The 23,358-nt window shown below is 39.2% G+C and overlaps 1 protein-coding gene across 5 annotated transcripts in view; it reads right to left on the bottom strand.

Annotated features, from left to right (window-relative positions):
* The window catches only part of TRPM3 (transient receptor potential cation channel subfamily M member 3), a 575,113-nt gene that overhangs the window by 141,047 nt on the left and 410,708 nt on the right, over positions 1-23,358 (bottom strand). For all 5 annotated transcript variants that reach the window (XM_054032770.1, XM_054032773.1, XM_054032769.1 and 2 more), the window contains exon 6: positions 10,798-10,969. In XM_054032770.1, the coding sequence (XP_053888745.1) occupies positions 10,798-10,969 (172 nt within the window). The remainder of the gene's footprint in view (positions 1-10,797; positions 10,970-23,358) is intronic.

The following is a 23,358-nucleotide window of genomic DNA, read 5'->3' as shown; positions in this document are numbered from 1 at the left end:
GAATTCCCTTCTCCACACAACCAGAACCACCCCAACCTTGCTGTTTAGTTCCTTCACTCTGCCTGTCGAGGAATAAACTATCCTTCTACATACAGAATGAATTATTAAACAAGAAAGACTGATGCCCTTGCTTAACACTCTAACACAGTCCTCGTTACTTAGCTCATTGATTGTATGAAGTAAAGTTACAGATCAAAACTTTGGAGCTGAACACTTTCAAACTGTGAATATTGAGCTGAATGTTGTGTCTGACCCCTATCTTATAAGGTGACAAAATAAAAACTTGGATTGAAACAACCCTAGTCTCAGGAAAAGTTCAGATTTGGATTGTATTTGTTGCCATCACTAGTCTGAAGAGATGCTTATGCCTGTGTTACAGAAGCAACAATATCTGAAACCAGCCAAGTTTTAAAAGGAGCCGGCATGGTACAGTGGCTATACCACAAGACTGGAACTCAAGAGATCTGGGTTCCATTCATTCTGACAATGACTTGTTATGTGAACTTGGACAAGTCATTTAATCTCTCTCTGTTTCATTTTCACCCTCTTTAAAAATGGGGGCAATGATGCCTAGCACCCTCTTCAGTGTACTTTGATATCCTGGGTGAAAAGCATTATGTGAGCGCTAAGACCAAAAGGTAAATTGGGACAATGTGCTGTGATTTAAGATGTGAGCACTAATGGAATGGGTACACTCCCTCACGAAGCATTCATTCAGTTCCTGCAGGGATAATTTGTCTACTGTTTGGCATCATAATTTATTCTGAAAAGGGCACTGAATTTTTTTTTTTTTTTAAAAGAAAAGGAGGCTTCTACCATTACTGTGCCACAAATGTAAATAAAGAGAAGAAAGCACCTGAGAGGGAGTAAAAACAGAACAATCAACCCCCCCAATTCCTCCTTCCCCCCACCCCACCCGCATCCTGAAACATGCAAACCTTGATGTATAATTGGTTGGCTTTCTGGGGCTGTTTCTTAGGACTTTGCAATATTCACAGCAAGAAGCAAAACAAGGAAAAATAAGAAAAGTTTAAGGATTATTATTTATAAACAATTAAAAAAAAATGTTAGAAAGCTCTTTGGTCTGAGTGTTCTGATGTAACTACAGGCAGATGTCACAGTGCTCTGTTATTTGCCACAGTAGCCTCCTTATTACAGATTTAGTTAGTAATTACAAGTTCATGGCCAGACAGTGCTAACCTCACTCACAATTAGTAGTTTCTTATTGCTTGGGAAGTTCCAGGGAAGCCAATGGGACTATTCTTAGGGTAAGGCACTACCAAATGTGAGTAAGGGTATCACAAGCTTGCCCTTTGCAGAGTAAGACATGGGCAAGACATACTTCCCAGGAAAAAAAAATCGAAGTGCTGAAGGATATGGAATTGGTGATTCAGTAGATGGTGCTTTTTCTGTGGGTATGTCTGCACTGCAGTTGGAAAGGTGCCTCCCAGCCCAGGCAGACAGATGCACTAGCTCTGCTCAAGCTAGTAAGCTAAAAACAGCAGTGCAGACACTGTGGCTTGCCACCGGAGTTTGGACCCAGAGGTCTGGGCAGACTTATACTCAAGTGGCTAGCCTATGTCACCACCTGTGCCACAATGTCCACATGGCTATTTTTGGCACTCTAGCTCAAGCAGACCTAGCAGATGTCTGTCTGTCCAAGCTGGGAGGCGTGCTCCTAGCTGCAGTGTAGACATGCCCTAGGAGTCAGTATTTAACGAATAGTTCAAGAGGGTGCTTGGGGATGCTGGCTTGGAGTTTTGGTTTTACTAATGAGAAGTAAAGCTGAGATCTTGATCACTTGTGATCATTAAAGAGTCCATGAGAGTAGAGGTGTTGACACTGAGATCCTGATTAAATTCTAATATGGATAATTACATTTTTCTTATTTAAAATCCCATGGTGGCTTTAATTGGTTAAGATATTCTTCATCCTCTTCCTCTGTCCCTAAAGTGTTGTGTAATGTTATTTGTAGCCATGATATAATACAATAGCTACTACCTTACATAATGGTTGCTGCATTTTGGTGGGAGTGAAATTATTTCACTCTCTATATAGGGCAAACTCCTGTCCCTGCATAAAAGGGAGGGTACAAAAAACTTCCCCCTCCACAGTGCAACACTTGGATAGGAACCTGGCCTACCTTTTACACTGAACACCAAGCTGGGAGAGCATTGAATGTATTCACTGGGGGCTAGAGCCCTACTTCCTTTAGAAGATCTGGTCTGCTGGCTCAGGAGTGTGACCCAGCCTCCTTTGGACATATACTGAAATTGGCGCAACAATTACCTGCACTGCAGAGCATGTTCCCCCAAGTCTCTTGTGTTGGCCTGCCTGCTCTGGGAAAATGGCTAAAGGGCCTACCATACCCAATTAGACTTCTTCCATTCTACTGCTCTATTCTGCTTTTGAAGAGAGAAGCATTTTGTCCAATTCCACAAAGCACATTTTGGTTTGTGAAAGTTGCTACATAAATGAATTAACTAAAACATTTTGATTGATTTTAGGAAAACCCACACAGAATATAGCATGCTTTGATTTTATTTCCACCAGCTTAATGCAAGTGTTTCAATTATATCTTCCAGTGTATTAACTGGCTTCTTTGGTTCCTTATTTTTATTGTATTTCAGAGACTTCTGGAGAAATTAAAAAAAAAAAATTAAAACAGAGCTCAGCTTTTGGGTTTTTTTAAAAATCTATTTTCCCAGCAGATATAAAATGCTCCATCAGCTTTTCCTGAAGAGAAACATAATAACTACTCTTACTGACAGCAAAGAACTTTAATAAAAGAAAACTGCATGTCTGGCTTTATTTGTTTTTCTTATCTATTATGACCAGATTAGGGCCCAGGCTTTATATCTATATATCCTTTTCTTCTTCTTCTTCTTCTTCTTCTTCATCTCTTGTGAAGGTGAAGCCCCCCAGCCGAAAGTTACACTTTATACTGAACAGGAAAATGAAGTAAATGTAAGCAAAGATTTTTAAATCAATTTCCAAAGCTAATGGAGAGTCTTTAGGGCCACAAATCAGGTTTGCAAATGTCTCATGAGCCCCTTTTTCTGCACTTATCGCAACCATGAGGGTCAATTATCCCTCGTATAAAGCATACTGAATGCAAAACTAAATAAAAAATGTTCCCTGGGAATTAAGTCCAAACATTTGGTGATAGAATAGAGCACAAAATTGGCAGAGTTGGTACTTTCATGCAGCACTTGAGTATTTGTTATATTTACTTGCTGTTTCCAATTATAAAAACCTAATTACTTGGTATTGAAAATGCTCATTTCCCTTTTGTTGAGCACAACCTGTGGAATAGGATAGCAAACTGCATCTCAAAATGCCTGAATGATTTGATGTTTAATAAACACTAACCACGGTTGTAACTTCCATGTATGATCTGCTCATGTGGAGTTTTCTCGTATCTCCAAATAAGACACTACACTCACAGGAAACAAAAGATAGGCTGAAGTGACTATTCCATTTTCATAGGTACTGATTCAAAATGAAAACAGGCTCCAGAAATCTATATGCACTTTCTGCTTCTAAGGGTTCCTTTTAGATTTTAAGAATAACGTTAACTGTAAAAGAAAATATAGCTGGCAAGAATGGTATAGTATATGGGCTTGTCACCATACTTGCCATATTGAGTTTCTTGTCAGAAGCAAATATATATGAGCATGTTCAAAGCAAGGACAATAATTGTCTGCTTGCTGGAATACTTGTGTATGTGAGGATATTCTATAATTAAACATACATTTTCTGTGCTATGTTTCCAGGTTCTGAAACCCAGGTGAGGGTATCAGTTAATAAGAATACTAACTAGAGCTGGTGACAAAGTATTTATGCACATCCATTCAAATAAAAACTGAGAATTTGCTCCTACTATAGTCACAATACCTTTTATTCATTTCCCATAAATATCTGTAGGACAGATTTTCTGGAGTTCTGCCCCATATTTACACTATCTGAGGATTAGGCCCTTGTATGAATGAATTTTCCCCCTTCCTTCCCACAAGAACATTCAAGAACAAGAAAAATACTGTTTACATGTTTGAAGTGATGGGTTTGAGAGCCAACCAATCTAGAGAGCAATAGCAATACCTGATGACTTAAGTAACCAATAAGATCACAACAACAGTGATTACGAATAATAAATATGCAAAGAAATAGGCACCAAGATATCAGGTGGAAAAAAGAGCTAGGAGTATCTGACATGAGACTTTGTAAACACTGGGTAACATTTATTTAACATATGGAGTACCACTGAAGTGTTCTTTTAATTACCCAGAGAACTTTCTGTAACAACATGTGTACACTACAGAGTGTCAACCAATTGGGATGATTTTTCCCCCAACAAAGCTTAAACAGCCTTTGGACAACACCTACCAGTTGCATTATGTTACACTTGTAGTTATCTCAAACTGCTAGAAAACTTATTATTTGTGAAGATAGCAAACGTGAATAATTTAGTACCTGAATTTTTTAATGCACTGTGGATGACAACTTTTTTTTTTTTTTTTACCACCACTACCACATGCATCCGACGAAGTGGGTATTCACCCACGAAAGCTCATGCTCCAATACGTCTGTTAGTTTATAAGGTGCCACAGGACTCTTTGCTGCTTTTACTCTACTACTTAGTAATTTTCAGGCATGACTGATAAATGCAGCTAGATTTCCAATGCCATTGTGAAACCTGAAGTAGTAATGCACCATCAGTCATAACTGACACATCAGTATTTAATAGAAATGCTTCATTAATGTCCGGGAATGTTATAATTGGATGATTTGCAATAGGCTGTTTTAAGTAATTAGATGCTTCACTGCATTCCACTGTCTGTTCAGTGGTTGCATCGTTTGAGTCAGATGGTGGACTGAGCTCTCCTCCTTCCATGTCGTCCCTTAATATTTTCCCAGAAGAAGGAACAAAGGCCTGGCTGTGCTCTTATTTCTACAGGATCATGTAATTTTTACCAATCTCTAATCTGATGATTGTTAAAGTCATATTTGGGGGAAAAGAAAATTAACCCATCTGTTTCAACTAATTTGTTTTTTAAACTGGCACCTTCAAAACCTACTTCTCTCCACCCTTCAGACATGATCTATGTTCTCTCATGCAACACAAACTATTCTGTATAGCAACATTAAACTGTCAAACAACATTCCGCAGCCAAATACATATAAACAAGACAACTATATACAGCAGATTATAACATATCACAGAGATACAGTAGCTTCTACGCAAGTAGAGGAGAGGTAAAATGCCCAAGTGTTGGGGAGAATAACTAAGCACGGGAAAAGCAGAATGGGCTCAGTTAGTGAGATTTGATTGTCTTAAGCAAAGAAGTTGGATCATATACCAGGGAAAAGGTGGATCTTGATGTATAAGAAGAAGTTAATATCTGGCACTTTTATGTCTTCTATCTGAATACCTCAAAATATTTTGTAAACGTTGCCATATTAAGCCTCAAAACACTCCTCTGGATTAGTATTATTATTTAAATTTTACATATAGGGAAATTAAAGAATGGAGAGGTTAGGTGACTTGCCAAGGGCCACACATGAAATCTGTGACAGAACCAGGAACGGAACCTACGTCAAGACACAACGAGACAATTTCCGAAGGTGAAAGTCTGTTTACTAGAAGGCTACATCGTCTACAGGAAAAAGTAAAAGAAGAGTGGGTCTGGTATTCGGAGAGGGATGGGCTGAAGAGAGAGACGAAGTGAGGGAGAGACAAGGAAAGAAAGTCCACAAAAGATATTGAAGACTACAGGGAATATTTGTAATGGATTCTGAAATAGTTAAGAAATTATTAAGATTTTGGAAGATGGGGCTGATGTGATCCTCCATATGAACAAAATGAAGTGTTGAAAGTTTAGATTTAGATGGATTTTAAAAATGGAATGACAGTAGCCAAGAGGAGATGGAGGCATGCCTGAGAATTTCAGAAGAGTAGTAATCAAGATAGCTTCCATGCTGTAGTGATATATATTTCAGGTACCAGTGCCTGTGTAATTCCAACTTGTTGAATAGTGGAATTAGCCATATTTCTCAGCATATTTTAAGCACCTACATCTTTATTTTGGCACCTGAGTCACTGGCTTGATTTCCAAAGGAGTGGAACTCAAGCATTTCCATGTAGCTTGCCATAACGTAACTGCAGCAGTACCATGTTATCTCTTGGCAACAACCCCCACGCTATAGCTTATCCAAATGTTCAGAGTCAAAACTTGCAGTATTTTGATCTAGTCAGATAACATCTATGATGTATATACTGTAATGGGAGACATTTCAGCATTAAGTGCATTTTTAGAAGCAGTGAACCAGAAATCAGTAAAGTATTAGTGGTGAGGGATAACAACACTGAATTAGAAATTGTCTGACTTGCCTGTGTTAGTTCTGGCTGTTAAGGAACCTAAATGTCTGCTCTATTGTAGAAATAGTCTACTCATAGCATCACAGGTTGAAGAGAACTGAACTCTAGTTATAGGTCCATGAAGCCTTTTACCCTTTGAGTAGGGAAACTTTGCTCTCTAAATATTTCTCATGGAAACTATTAATATAATTTTACAATTCATTTGTAAAATATTCTTAAAATATAATGGAAAATACTATTTTTATTCTGCATTTAAATTGGGTATAAATTATCTCTTCTATTTTGTGACAAATTGTCTTTGCAATACTGTATGAATAGGTTATAAGTTTAGCAGGCAGCTCAGAGAGACCTGCTCATAACCTGAGGAGAGAATTCTGCACAGGGGCAGCCATGCAGTGGTCAAACTCTGTCTTAACCCTTTTCCTCTGACTACGGAGTGGAGTGATCACCAACCTACATACAATCAAGGATGAGGTCAAGGAAACCATGAACATACACAATATCTTCCCAACTCTGCACAGAGATGGAAGTGGGGTGGATCTTCTCCAGCTGACTGGCAGCTGGGGAGATGCAATGCCTCAGCATGTCCCAAGAAAGAGAGAGTTCCTGGATGGCAGCTTCAAAAATGGATCTGTGTCTGTGAGAAGATGGGGCCCCATCAGGAATGAAAATAACCTATTCCCAGTATCTGGTGGATGCATGGACAAGGGGAAGTAAGACAGCTCCCCTCCCCACCCTCTGTCCAACGGATCCCTCCAACTTTCCCCCTACACAATAAAGGCACGGTTCTAGTCCCTTTGTCTCCCTCCTGAAAGAGCTCCACACTGCTCAGGTATAGAGTGGTGATCAGCAGCCTCCACTTTCATAGACTTCAGTGACAATTGTCCTCATCCAGGTAACTTGGCTATGTTTAAAGTATTTTTTCCACTCATGGGGCGAGGGGCAGGCAAGATTTGCTCTAAGCACATTTTCAGGTCCATATATTGATCTCTGACTCCATGCACAATTCACTTTGACACAGCCAGTATATGACCCTGAGTGCTGGGCCACAAATTGCAGACACAACAGACACCAACTTTGGATAACTTTCCCTGTGTCTGAAAACATTATTCTAATTTCTAAACCATTAATGGAGCCAAATACTGAAATCCAGAATTGAGGCAATGAGGGAGGTAAGAAGTGGGGTGAGGGGAAAGTGGTGGTGGAGGATAAGGCTTTCTAAATCTCAGGAACAGTATTAATTACTGATTTCCAAAGAAAATATTCCTTGAGGATATTTCCCTAATTGTGCTTCATACATTTATGCAGATCCTAAACTAAGCACAGTGCTTTACATTCAGTACAGGCATATTAGCCACTGATGAGTGATCAAGAATAATGTCACTTTAATGAGAGAACTAGTTTATATTTTCAGAATTATCTGGCACACTTGGAGGCCTCCTCTATTCTTACATTTTAATAAATAAGACTCATCTCTACTCCCCTTTGACTTGCCTAATATATTTGTGTATGATCTAGTTTTCAGCTATTTTAGGAGGTCGTGCAAACTAAAAGCCTTTGTTTAGATGTGGTCTACATTACTGAGCCTCTACAATACTGTTCAATACAATGAAAAAGAACCTAGAATCAAGGCAAAGATGATTAAAAAATAACAAAACCACAAAATGTAGATCTTGTATGGGATGGGAAAGGTCAAGAGTTTTTATAACATGTTTTGAATAAAACGACAATCCTACTATCTGTGGCTGAGATGGTTTGCCAACTGTTCATTAGTTCCTGAATCTGTGCTATTGCCTAGCCCTTTGCTCTTTTGTGATTAGGTCAAAAACATGCCTTTTTCTGACTTTTCTGTCTCTGAGGACCGGAGACTGATACTGTCAAGGGGCATTTTCCACTTCAGGCTGCTGATTATTTAAAACTGTAAATATGGGCATACATCCACAATTGTGCACACTCTGGTTCAGATGTATGTCCCTTCATAGCAGTGCCACTATGCATTCTGGGGCAAGAAGTAAGGATGTCCACTATGCTGCTTTTTCTGCTAGAAGTCTAAGGGAAAGGCATCAGAGAGCAGCCATCTGTTTGACCCAATTGTGCAGGTGTTCTTTATTTTATCTCATCCATATGGTAACCTTAATAATTAAGCTTGGCAAGCCTCAGAATTATTTTTGAAACAAACTCAAGTACACTATGTTTTGTTTTGTTTGGCGGAAGGTTATTTCCGAGTCCTACATCTCCTCTTGTAAAGCCACCCACTTTCCAGACTTCATTGCACCATGACCTGTGAACTCCCACTCAGCAGCATTCCCTCCACCAGTTCTTCCAAATTTCCTGTCGCCTCACCAACACTTCCTCTGGCTTTTGGATCCCCCTACCACTGAAGATATGTTGCAAGGCCAAACTGTTTTTATTTGAGGCTCTGATGCTTCCACTTTGAAACCTTGCATAATATGGCTGGCAGAAGAGTTTGGTGTGCTCCGAATTGCATTATGAGTCAGAGCTGAAAGTTCAAGCAGATGTTCCAGGGCCAAGTCATCTTTATATGTTATCTTTAAAGATGTGTGTGTATGAAGACAGAGGTATATGAAGGTGTGTATATGAAGTAGTAAAGGTAGAATTGAAGATCAACTGAGGGGCAAGAGTCAGAGAGAGATGAGTTGGGGCCACAATGGAAGATCAGCCAATGTGTGGACAAGAATGGAAGAGGAGGGAGGAAGGGTTACATAATTTTGGATGAGGTGGCTCCAGCGGGGGTGGGAGGGTGTCAAGGAGAGAGGTCCTCCATAGTTTAGGAGATGCTGGTAACAGCCAGGTAAGTATCTAACTTTAACAGCTGAAGCTTTTAAAGTTAATTCATTAATACTAATAATGCCTTTCAGTAAATTTATTCTTTTGCCTAAAATGAGCTAAGGTAAATATCTAAGTGAAAAGGGATCAACAATTCCAATAAAGTCATTTTTACATTAAGTTTCCCTAATGTGATTGTTGTACTATAGATTGAATCTCCTCAAAAGTCCTCAAAGTAATTATTTATGCCACAGCTTGATACAGTAAGATTACATTATTTGTACCATTGTTGAACATGATGCTTTGCTGTTGGTTAACTTAAGTTTAGATAATATTGTGCATATTTGCCGAGGATACGTACATACTGCCACCTGGGAAGAAAAGAGAGGCCCACTGATGGGTGAAAATAGTAAACCTGGAAACAGCAATAATCTAGAAAATACTTCCCATTTTGGCTTTTTTGGCATGAAAACAGTTGGATCTTGGAGTGAAGTTGGAAACTCTGAGGCATACTTCACTCTTCATAAGTTGCTATATTGAACTGCTAAATCACATTTGTTATCTAGTTTGTAACGTCCATATAAATGTACAAGAATTTCAACTTTAACATGGAAGGTCCTTCTTGATATACAGGCCTTCACCCCAAAGTGGCTGGTTTGAATTCAGCCCTGTTTGATAATGTATGAAAGTCTCTACTATTTAGAGCTGGGCGTGAAATGGTTATCCTGTCCCATGAATATTTACGAGAGTTCAAAATCTTTTCTCATCTTGAATTGAGATGAAATGTCACAATTACAAAAATATTAATTAAATGAAAAAGATTTTTTAATTTTTTTGGGGTCAATCAAAACACTTATTTTAAAACAGATAGAAATTGAACACCTCCCTTTCAGTCTAATTAGTTTAAATTTCATAATTTTTTGTTTAGAAAACTCCAAAATAAGACATTTTGACAATTTTGAAATTTTTTCTTGGCATTTTTTTGAGTTGGGAAATTTGTTGAACCCAATTCTGTTTTGACAAATGGGTCATTTTTTGATGAAAATACGATGCCTCAAGAATTTTCCAACACACTCTATTACCATGTAATGGCTGCTTGGTTAAATTAATTTTGTGGTCTCTTTCCAGTTTCAGGTATCCATATCATAAAAGTTACCACCACAGTTGGCTCTAAAATGCAACTTTGTTGAAAGTTCTCAGCAAAGAGCCTGTGGATTCAATTGCTATTCAACTGGTTTTCTTCCCTGCTTGCTAAATGGAACATTTTCCTACATTTTCTGAGTTTTAATTTTGTCTTTGGAAGTACTGCTTTGTTGTCTAAAGGATATAGAAATATACGTACCATGACAGAAAAATTTTGGACTCAATCTAACTTTGCCGTGGAATGAACCCTAATAGCTTTGGCCACTATGGTCAAACTACCAGAAACTAATTCAACTTGTTATTTGAGCTCTACTTGTACATTTGTGCACCTAAAATGTTATTTTTGTTTACTTTACATACAGTAACTCATGTTTACCATGTTACTAAAAAAATCCCATCCCCTTTGTAGATCAACATTTATCTACTTAGATTTTCAGTGTCCTTCCTATAGTTGTCATTTATACAATAATATGAAATATGTTACTCACTTGTGTTTATCTTCTGAAGTGAGATGTGCTTTTCCAGCTGTCTACGAAGTTTCACTTCTGCTCCATATTTGCCAGTAGTCCCATTGTCAGCCAGAATGAAATGGGAGTGCATACTATTGAGTACTGTCAGTTTGCTCATAGGATTGGACATTGTCTGGTATGGTCGGACCACCTGCATTATAGAGACAGAAAACGTGCAATATGACAAGCCAGAAAACACCCTCCGATTAAAGTAAATCATGAGGTACAAAATATTTAGTCTGAGTTGTAGAGAGGTCACAATTAAAAAATAATTGTTTGCCAATAGTTACTACTTTATAGAATTTGACATATTGCAATTTCCATTTATACATCGCATAGGAAAGAACTGTGGCACTTGCAACAGTGCGGTATTTTTTGGTAAATATTGACTTACTAAGGCTACCGCTGTTAAAAAGAACTCTAGGATATTCTCTTTCAATGGGACTGGTAGTCTGAATAGTTACCTTTCCGTCACCTTAAAGAATTTTAGAGCAATCACTACATTTTGTATTTTACTTGCACAACTGTATACCCCTTACTTACCTTATTTTCATCACTCTGTGCTTCAATAGCCATTGCCATCTGCAAGTTTATCTTTCCTCCCATCAATCCAACAGAAAGGAGTTTTCATTCTCTGGTATTTCTGTGTCTCACTTTTTCTTCATAGCATTCACCAGCAGAATGAAAACTGTTCTCTGTAAAAGTCTAGTCTACATTCTATTGCTTGCTCTATCTTTGCTCAAACTTCTCATTCCGCTTTGTTTCCCCCTTAAATCAAAGTGAAATTAACACTTATGTAGAGGGCCAGGGCAAGACCTTTACACCACTTAAATGATAAATCCCACTTAAGACCTCAAAATAGGGGAAAGGCCTTGTGCAGGCACTCAGCCCATTGGTGTATTTCACCCTCAGAAGAATACACACGTTGTAGCCATGTAAGCTATGTCATCAATCAGCAAAGATCATAGTTAATATATACAAGCTTGCAAATTATACCACAAGTAACCTAGTTGTTCCAATAGCGCTGTACTTTAAACATGTGTACAATTACTCAGCTATATAGAAAAAGGGAACTATTTGGAAAAAATCAATTTAATGGATAACATACAACTTTGATGGTAGATTATTTATTATTTTAAAAGATAATGATGTCCGGCATGATTTATAGCTGTATTAATGTGACATGATGCATCACAGTAGGAGGGACAATCAAATAATAGTATAAGACATGATGGATAACAATAGCTGGTGAGCTCTTGTGATGAGGGCTTCTCTTCAGTGTATTTTCTGTGCTGCCTCTAAGACACCTATGAGCACCAAAAGTCTGCTATTAACTAAGGGCTTGTCAACCTGGGGAAACAGCCAGGCAATAGTTACTCTACACTAGCTCCTGAAGTGGACATGCTTATTCCACACACAGAGTGCCTTTTTTGCAGTTAAATTTCCATTTTGGAAGTGGATTAAACTAATCCACAAAAAGGAACTCAGTGTAGAAAAACTGTCCACCTGGGGACCTAGTGTGGAATAGCTACTGTGCTTTAAATTCACACCCTAGTTTATTTTGCAATAGCTTCTCCATGTAGACAAGCATTTAGAAAGAATCTGAAGTCCCCCTTTCTCTTGTTCTTGTAAAAGATTTATGATGGAAAAGTAAAGGTTTATAAATACTAGTACTTGATTGAAATTCCCTGGCTAGAGGGCTCTTTTTATGTTCCTAAAATGTCAGTGCTTACAGTACTTTTGTTGGTCCTTTGAAGACAAAGGAAAGCCTACAGACCTCTGTAATTGTCATAAAGCATCACACAGAGCTGTATTCAGTTAGGCATTTGCCATAGAGAGAGAAAAGACCAGGGGGGTGGCTTGCCAATATTGTGCAGTTCCTCCCTGTACTGGAATAGGAGATTGATTTTGGCTGTAGTTTCTTTTATATTGTTTTCTTTTTTATCCCCTCAATCATATAGCATTTATTCCATAGAGGAGTAAATATAAACAAACATTAATGCTTTGCTGAAATAGACTCATCAGCTAAGTTTTCTTATATTAGTAAAGCGACCATGCATCCTTTGCCTCAGACCAAAGAAACCTTACAGAGTTTGGTTACTATTATCTGCTGTCTTGCAGCAGTATCTCATGAGCTATATACCAGAAAGTTAGAGCAAAGAAAGCAATTATGAGAAGAGGGGAAAGAAGTTTGCCTACTTACTGCATGATTATAAAGAGGGGAAAAATTCAGCCTGCTGGCAAATGAAATTTTGCTGTTCAGACCTGTAGTTTGCACCTCAAAATAAGATGCAGTGATTTCTGCAACTGTTAAGCATCTTCAGATAGTAATGTTTTGACACAGAGGGATAAGGAGTTGCAGTTCAGAAGGTGGTATGGGTATAGCACTGTACAGATTCATTAATGCTGCTTGGATGCGGATCAGAAGGAAATGTTCTGGTTTCACGCCTGCTGTTAAAACAAAAGATTTGGATATACAAGAACTTGAATCATAATATTAATCAAAATAAGAAATGAGTAAATAAGGAGATCTCTTACAGTGAGATTACACAAAGCATGAGCAGTTAGTTCATTATCTGGCTATGTAGACTCTCTGGTCAGACACTATGATACCAACACTCGCAGCTATCTTTGAGACACCACTGACTTCCTGAGGAAACTACAATCCATTGGTGATCTTCCAGAAAACACCTTCCTAGCCACTATGGATGTAGAAGCTCTCTACATCAACATTCCACTCAAAGATGGACTACAAGCCGTCAGGAACAGTATCCCCGATAATGTCACGGCAGACCTGGTGGCTGAGTTTTGTGACTTTGTCCTCACCCACAACTATTTCAGATTTGGGGGCAATTTATACCTTCAAGTCAGCAGAACTACTATGGGTACCCGCATGGTCCCACAGTATGCCAACATTTTTATGGCTGACTTAGAACAACGCTTCCTCAGCTCTCGTCCTCTAGCGCCTCTACTCTACTTGCGCTACACTGATGACATCATCATCATCTGGACCCATGGGAAGGAGGCTCTTGAGGAATTCCACCAGGATTTCAATAATTTCCACCCCACCATCAACCTCAGCCTGGACAAGTCCACAGAAGAGATCCACTTCCTGCACACTTCAGTGCAAATAAGCGATGGTCACATAAACACCACCCTATGCCAGAAACCTACTGACCACTACTATACGTACCTCCAGACCACATCACATGATTGTCTACAGCCAAGTCCGAAGATACAACCACATTTGCTCCAACTCCTCAGACAGAGACAAACACCTACAAGATCTCTATCAAGCATTCTGAAAACTACAATACCCACCTGGGGAAGTGAAGAAAGAGATTGACAGAGCCAGAAGGGTACCCAAAAGTCACCTACTACAGGACAGGCCCAACAAAGAAAGTAACAGAACTCCACTGGCCATCACCTACAGCCCCCAACTAAAACCTCTCCAGCGCATCATCAAGGATCTACAACCTATCCTGGAGGACGATCCCTCACTCTCACAGACCTTCGGAGACAGGCCAGTCCTTGCTTACAGATAGCCCCCAAACTGAAGCAAATACTCACCAGTAACTACACACCACACAACAGAAACACTAACCCAGGAACCAATCCCTGCAACAAACACCGTTGCCAACTCTGTACGCATATCTATTCAAGGTACACCATCATAGGACCTAACCACATCAGCCACACCATCAGGGGCTCATTCACCTGCACATCTACCAATGTGATATATGCCATCATGTGCCAGCAATGCCCCTCTGCCATGTACCTTGGCCAAACCAGACAGTCTCTATGCAAAAGAATAAATGGACACAAATCAGACATCAAGAATTGTAACATTCAAAAACCAATAGGAGAGCACTTCAGTCTCCCTGGACACTCAGTAACAGACTTAAAAGTGGCCATTCTTCAACAAAAAAAACTTCAAAAACAGACTCCAACGAGAAACTGCAGAATTGGAATTAATTTGCAAACTGGACACCATCAAATTAGGCCTGAATAAAGATTGGGAGTGGCTGGGTCAGTACAAAAAGTAATTTTCCCTCTGTTGATACTCACACCTTCTTGTCAACTGTTGGGAATGGGCCACATCCACCCAGATTGAACTGGCCTCATTAGCACCGACCCCCCACTTGGTAAGGCAATTCCCATCTTTTCATGTGCTGTATATTTATACCTGCCCACTGTATTTTTCACTCCATGTATCTGATGAAGTGGGTTATAGCCCACAAAAGCTTATGCCCAAATAAATTTGTTAGTCTCTAAATGTCACAAGCACTCCTCATTGTTTTTGCTGATACAACTAACATGGCTACCCCTCTGAAACCTGTTCACTATCTGTGATACTTCTTGTTACAATAAAGATCAGAAACTACACAGTGATACTCCAATCCTCTTTGAAGGTTAAGAAAAATTCTAAATGGAGACAGCAAAACTCCATGCTTTGTGGTTATTCCTTGGGGAAGCATGGCTCTGCGGCAAGACCACAAAGTTTCAGTTTATCATCCTTACTGATTTCCATTTCTTTTGTTCTTTCCCATCCTTCATGTTTCCTGGGCAAGTTAAAAGACAGTATTATGAAAATGGATTAAAACCTTTTGATAATTCTACCGTAAAGACAAAGCCTATGTCGAGTTGTCTACACTTGAATTAGCTCTTCTAGAGTTAACCTAGCTCAGGTGAGAGCGGCCACACTGGCCGCAGTTCGCTGTCCCGGGCCAATGGGGGAGGCGGGAAGCCACGGCCAGCACATCCCTCACCTGTGCCGCTTCTCGCCGCCCCCATTGGCCCGGGACGATGAACCGCGGCGAGTGGGGGCTGCGATCGGCTGAACCTGCCGCTTCAGCAGGTAAATAAACTGGCCTGGCCTGCCAGGGTGCTTATCTTGGCGAGCCGCGTGCCAAACGTTGCCGACCCCTGGCATAGAGGAATTGAATTACTGCTCAGTTGTGCTACCTCGAGCTGTAGGCTATACTCCTTTATGGACCAGCCAACTTGAGTTAAAACCCCACCAAACTCAAGCTAAGGGTTGGCATGTGTGGTTGGGACCCAAGTCAGGGGCAACACTTGAGTTATAATTCAAGGTAACTGTGCAGGGCAGATAAGGCCATACTTGAATGACAAGTAAAAGCCTCAGTTAATTCTTTCACGAATGATTCCATGATTTGTCACATGAACAACAGAGGAGATGGGGAAGCCTTCAGCAGAGCAGGAGCAGGGAGAAATTACATATACATACAGTATTATTACTATTATGTATATAGAGAGACAAGGTAGGTGAGGTAATCTCTTTTATTGGACCAACTTCTGTTGGTGAGAGACATACATTTTTGAGCTACACAAAGCTCTTCTTTAGGTGGGGAAAAGGTATTGAGTGTGTCACAGCTAAATACAAGATCAAACAGATAGTTTAGCATAGAGCACAGCACACATTCTAAGGGACCATTCCAGGTGAAGTGTCCCATTAAAACCTCTGTAGTCATAGGACAAAAAGGGGGGGCTAATGGGTTACAGATTGTTATAACAAGTTATAAATCCAATGTCTTTATTAAGACCATGACTTTTAGTGTCTATCAAAGTTATGAATTTAAATATCCAGGCTCATCTTTTGAAAGTGTTGTGCAGGTTTCCTTTGAGGATGAGGACTGATAGGTTAGATATAGAGTGATCGCTTTGTGAAAGGTGTTCACCCGCAGGTCATACGGTGTTTTTGTCCTGAATGAGGGTCCTGTGGCACCTTTAAGACAACAGGACCCTCTGTTGCTTTTTACAGATCCAGACTAACACAGCTACTCCTCTGATACTTGTCCTGAATGAAAACAGGAAAACAACGTGTAGCTTGAAAGCTTGCCTCTCTCACAAACAGAAGTTGGTCCAATAAAAGATATTCCCTCATCAACCTTGTCTCTCTAATATTCTGGAACCGACGCAGCTACAACAACACTGCACATTATGTATTTACACATAACAGGAGAGGATATATTATCTAGACCAAACTTGTTGCATTCCAAGATAAAATGAGTGAGATTCTATAGTTTACAATTAGAGGCACAGCTCTAAGTGAAGCATGGGGCGGGAGGCATGCAAAGGTAGCTTTAAGCCACCTTTCCGCCCTCCTGATCCTGGGCTACTCTGGGGGCTGGAGTAGTTCCTGGTGTAATTTAGATAGCTCAGGGTGTGTTAGTGCCCCAAATCTCTGCAGTGCTACATTGCTGTAACCTCACTGCTAATATGTCCCTCCTATCTCATGCTTCTCAGGCCAGGGCTTATTAGGGGGTCCTCTAAAGGCAGCCTGCATTTGTCTCCCTCAGGTCCTGCACTAGGGGAATTCCCTCTTGGCTAAAAGTGGGAATTTAAAGCCCCCTTTACATTGCTCCAGCCCCTTTATCCTGAGTAGGGGAGCCAAAGTGGGGATGAAAATCTCACCCAATATCTTGAACTAGGACTCAGTGTCTCAACTAGGCTTATTTTCACCTCTTTTCCAATGATTGAAGTTCAAGCCCAGGTGCAACATATTCCTGGTGGACATTTGCTTTTATATTAACAAAATATACCAGAAAATCTTAAACAAAAGGATAATAGGTGATAATTTGATGGCAATGGATACTATACAAAATTACAAAGTAATATATTCTGAATGACATGCTGATCAATGTCTATTTCCTTTTTCTCTTGTTAAGAAAACTGCTGCAATATCTTACTTTAAAAGTGTATATTCTTGGCTAGAGATAGAAAGGCAGAGAAAGGAAAAAAATACATGGTCTGTAATTTGCAAACAGATGAGATTTTTCTTCTCTTTTTATGTTTTGACTTTGGTTCCTAGTATACAAACTGCAAAATCATATTTACTCTTCCTGAATGTTAAAGCTGCATTAGCTTACAAATAAATAAAAATAAAAATAAATAAATACATTAAAAATTAGAGGCAATTTGATCTGTCTCCTAATCTTATCAAACATATGATTCTCCTTGAATTAAGAAAATAGACCACAAAGTACAAGTGAAGACAGAAATGTCTGATTGTGAATTACAAACTATAATGTGCCATTGTCTTCCTCAGAGATCCAACACAATTCCCACTGAAGTTGCACACACATAGCTGAGATTAGAATTTGACCCAATGGCTCTGCATATAACCCTGAGATGCATGAATGTGCTGGCAGATCAAGAAGGTGCTGCAAGGTACCCCTTCCCTCACCTTGCACACATAGGCAGGATTCCCAACTAGTTCTTAAGGAAACACTGGAAGTGAGGTCCATAGGTAACAGAATCCATCAGTAAAGCAGCCCAAATAAAAATAATAGTTCATGTGAAATTGTAGTCTTTAAAAACCCTTAAACCCAGGGATATTAGCTAGATATGATCTGAGGAAGCCAGGATTTATTTTTGTAAAATGAAAAATAGGGATGTTTTGGATTCATCTTCCATTTAATCCAACCTACGTAAATTTAGGGGTTGGATAAAAGGTTCCAGTTTCGGCTCATCTCTAGCATCATAACACAGAATATTTATGGTGCATTTCAACTTCAAGTACAGTGCAGTCATCTGTTTAGAGCCTTCAGTTTTGTTTAGCCACTGTCTGTTTTAAATGTCGTGAACAATACAAAACAGTAGATTTCTGGGACTGTCAGGCCCACGCAGAGCGTATGCTACTGAAAATGCTTGCAAGCCGCAGCCATCCTGCTTTCAACACCTGGGGTTTCAGAATTCAGAACATGGTCAGTTTGTGAACATAAAATACTTGGTAAGAAAAAAATTCTTATCGTTTGTGAAGAATTTTGCACTGTAGCTTTGTTTGTGGTTATATTTCTTATTTCATGTGATGATTCTTACTGTGAATGGCCCTAGATTCAGTTAAGGTTTATACTGTGGACTTGCCTGTTCTTGTGTTAATACTGAATAATAAATCCAACCACAATTGTCTTCTCTTTACTGGGTAACATCCCTTGTCTAAAATAATAATTACTCTGCTTTCTTCAGAGTTTCTGCTGTGCTTCTTTTCTGACCACAGAACAGTTGCTGAGTGCAAATCAAAGATTAGTTAAATAAGGGGGTGAAAAAACAACTTTTAGAAAAAGATTAGATTAAGGTTCTGGATTAAACCAATACAAGCAAGAAAATGCAGAGAGAACATTGAAACTCTTCCTCCCTGCTGTGCCAACATCCAGCAGTGTTTCAGTGCAGTCATGGAACAGTATGTGATTACAAACCTATAACCAGACTTCAGTGATTTAGCACAACAAGACCGGACCTCAACTTGAACTCTGAGTTGAATTGCTTCAAAGAGTTTAAGTTTTGTGGACTTAAAATTTCCCCCAAATATTCCAGTCCGTGTACTCCTCTTTCTACTCTCCTTTTGCCACATCATAGGATACTGGAGATATCATTTTATTCAGGGATTGTCTAGATAGGGATATTTGGGAAATTAAAATCCAAATTAATTGTTAACTCTCTTTAAACCATATTAAACCCGTGTCGATACTCTTATTCAGTAACAGTAAATTAAGCTAAATCAAATGAAGGCCACTTTACTTCTGAATAAGAGTGTCCACATAGAGGCTTAAGGTGGTTCAACTAATGCACTTTAAATCCAGACCTTTAGTTAATCACATCGTTTTCCTGAATATCCTTATATAGGCAAGCCCAGAGCGATACAATAAAAATGTATTTTGAATTAAAATACACAAATTTAATACTGTCTTTCCTTTGTCTAAAATGTATATTTTAATGGACTTCCAGAGCCAGAAGGGAAAATCCTTAAGTCATTATTCATTCCTTACTCACCCAGAACTCACACTGAAATCAACAGGAATTACATCTGAATTATTAATAATAATAATACTATCAAGAATCACACCAGAGGACAATCCACCATTACATTTTGAACAACAGTGCCACTAGCCTCACGCAAGTTGATAGGTTGCCTGGTAGCCCAACATTATTCCTGAGAGTATACAGAGTTGTGCAGAATTTGCCACAGAACTGTGCTCCAGAATATCAGCTTTCATTTTTGTTTCTAGCCCTAAGTTCATGTTTTCATTGTTGCCTTACAGAGTCTGCAGACTGGCAGAACAATGGTTTTGGGGGTGTGAACAGGTACTTTAATCTCAGAAGGTTGTTAAGTCTGAAACCTCAGGACAGGTAATTTAAATCTCAACACTATTTAATTATTTAACTACTGCCCATTTTAGCAGAAACATTCATTTTATGTGCTTATCCTGCAATCCCAAACTGCCTCCAAAAGCTTCACAGGAGCAAAAAGCCCCAGCTTCCTCCTGCCCAACTGGCAAAAACTCCAGCCTCCCCTCTGACAACCTCAACGATTAAGACAAAATTCTGATACATACCGAAAACTGAAAATATGGGGGCAGTGTACGATAAGTGGGATTTAATATTAACAGAACATGGGTGCCACTGTACTGATTGTATTGTTCATTTTAATATTTAATTAATTGAAAAACTTATTTTCATTTAAATGAAACTGCCAGAGAATTTTTAGTCTGGTGCACGATTGTGTCACAGAATCTGGAAACCTAACAGCTGAATTAGGTTCAGTGCTGCAGAATATGTGGGTTTTGGCTATATACCTGTGGTTTATAAGAAGATGAAGAGCTCCTCTCCCTCTCCAGTGCGAAGAATCCGTGCACCATCCCATACAGGGAGTCCCCAAAGTTAAGGAAATTGATGTGCTGTGCAAGCTCGGAATGTTATTTTCAACAGCCAGAGCTTTATTATTTCCAAATCATATTTCTTTGCACAAGACAAAGCATGTATTCCTCCTTCAGTATTACATATATACCACATTTGTGCTTTAATAAAATTCATTTTAATTACTTGAGTGTTTAAAACAGTATATTCAATGAAGAACGCCTTTTAACATTCAGATAATTAAAAAATGGCTGACTAGTGTAAAACTTTCCAAACCTTCGTTGAACTTTCTAAAACATTTCCCGACAGTTCTCTCCACCCCCTATGAGTCCTCTTCCTTCTCCTAGCATGTCACACTCAGGCTGCACTCCTACTGCTACTGTGACTCTTTCCTTCCCGGACATCTGTTTAGCATGTCCTGATCTGGGCTCCTGCCTCAGCTCCCGCTGTGTCTCTAATTGGAGTAGAGGAAAGGAGTAAGGTGTGCGGAGGCTAGTGAGGAGTGGGCAGGGAAAAGGAGGAAGGGAGTCATCTCAGACCCTGGCCCTGCCCATCCTGGCAACCTGTTAAGAAAGCAGGAGAAACAGCAGGGGAAGCTGGAGGGCAGACCCAAAAGGTGGAGTCTGCAGTCTAAAGCAAGAGGTTACTTAAGCCTGAATTCACACAAAACTCCAATTGAAACCAATGGGGCTTTTTAGCTGAGTAGCTTGTGGCTCATAGCTTTTGAGATAATTTTTTGTAAACAATGACTCTTCCTATGACATTAATTTATTTAAGGGTGAAAGCGACAGAGCCTACTGTAGGCATCAAAAGGAGGAAAGACAAATGAGTTCATAGGGGCCTAGGCAAACATGTAACATTTCAAAAAACAATTTACAGTATGAGACTTCTGACATAGTTGCAGTGATGAGTCTGACTTCTCCATAAATCCATCATGACAAACCTCCAGCCCAAAGGACGGCTGGGAGTGTTGGCAGGAGTGTTACATAATTTTGAAAACACTTGCTGAGCAAGTCAAACGCAGTGTGTGAGAGATTCTCACCCTTGTAAATATCACATGCAGAAGCAAATTTTCTATCTCCAATGCTGCTGATAGTATCTCCTGCTCCACCCAATGAAGGGATGTTTTGACAATTTTTTCAGTTTTGATACTAATTTAACTAGACATAATAAACATACACAGAGCCACAATAGATACTGGAGTTTAGTAAGTCTTTTACTATTAGTTGATTTGTTCTGAGGTTGTTTTTATATATATTTGTGATAATCATTTTTCTTGCTTTACTATGATTTATTTTACATGATCATGGACCAAGGTGTATGTTATTCTTCTCTTGTGTTTTATTCATGATATTTTTCCTTTTCAGTAAGTTTTATGGCATTCACCATATTTTTAACATACAGATACTGGTTTCTGTATTATAGGTTTTTCTCCTGGCCTGAATCTTTGTTTCCTTAAATTATTTTTCTCCAAAACAATGAACTACATTTTGTGTGTGTGTGTGTGTGTGTGTGTAAGTGTGAGTGTGTGTGTGTGTGTGTGTGTGTGTGTGAGAGAGAGAGAGAGAGAGAGAGCAAGAGAAGGAGAGCGAGAGAGACAGACAGATATGCACACACTCCAAAAAATGCAAAGAGCAAGAACTTCTAGGAACCATTCAATAAAATAAAGATAATATTATACGTTAGGGATGGGTAGAAACAGAAGTGATTTAATTTTGCACTCTCTCATTGGTTAATCCAGTTTCCATTTTCTCTAAACTATCAAAGTTTGGAGACAGAAGGGTTCAGATACAAAGTTACAGTTTGTTCCTTATACGTACACTTCAAAGGCCATAAATATTTTAGCTCTATGAAGCTCAAAAGCTTGTACATGCCAACAGAAGTTGGTCCGATAAAATATATTACCCCACCTATTTTGTCTCAACCCTACTGACTTCAATGGAGTTGCATGGTTGTAAACTGATGGCAAAGTTCAGCAAAAAATCCTCTTGTTTGTCACTCAGACAGTGGCATCCTTTTGAAATTTGCCGACTAGCTGTGCCCGCCTACAATTCTCAAAACATTTTTCATTTTTGCAGTATTACTACTCTCTTGGCTCATCCCTAAATTCCAAAACAATACTCTGCCACTCATTTCACACAATTTAGGTCAAGTCTGACTGTTTGAAGTCCAGCATTTGTGTCAGCCTTGCACTTAAAATCACCAGAAATATTTTATTCCTGTGGTTGCTATAGTTTTTGGCTTAGTTTTTAGGTGAATTCCCAATTATGTCACAATAGGATTCTGAATTATTCCCACAGAGCCCTCTCCTTGATGACCATCTCCAACCAGGCTCTGAGCACCCTCAGTATCTTGGTAGATTGAGCCCTAGTACTGTATTATGTAAAGGCTGGAGACTGTGTAGACAGTGCAAAGTTGTACCCCACGATTCTCTCCCCCTCTTGTGGTTACATGTTGTTTAGTGAATTGCTATAAATTCCAGTTGAATCCACTCCTTTTTACTCTTATTGTAATTCCTTTCAATTTAACTTATAAGTGAATGCCTTTCCCCATTCTGTACGGAGTGCAAATGAATAAATCCTGGTGGGAAGACACAGATTTAAAGTAATTCAGATAAAATAACTGTATTCTGTACAGTTGTTATAAATACATAAACCAATTCCAGTAGAATATAGACTGGGATTTCTAGCATCTACCCAAAATGTCAATCGCAAGTTCTCATTCAAAATACTCAGGAATAAGAGGTAGGGAAATTTCAAATGAGGCAAAGTCAAGAAAGCAGGCAGATTATAAAGCTATTATATTATTTATAATGAGAAAGGGAGATCCTGAGGTGGGAGGGATAGATAGAAATTGAGCCCTAAAAAGGATGACATGAAGAAA

The sequence above is a fragment of the Malaclemys terrapin genome, chromosome 6, assembly GCF_027887155.1.
Source record: "Malaclemys terrapin pileata isolate rMalTer1 chromosome 6, rMalTer1.hap1, whole genome shotgun sequence".
Lineage (NCBI taxonomy): Eukaryota > Metazoa > Chordata > Testudines > Emydidae > Malaclemys > Malaclemys terrapin.
The sequence above is the reverse complement of the archived record's forward strand: the minus strand, read 5'-3'. Positions and strand labels throughout refer to the sequence as shown.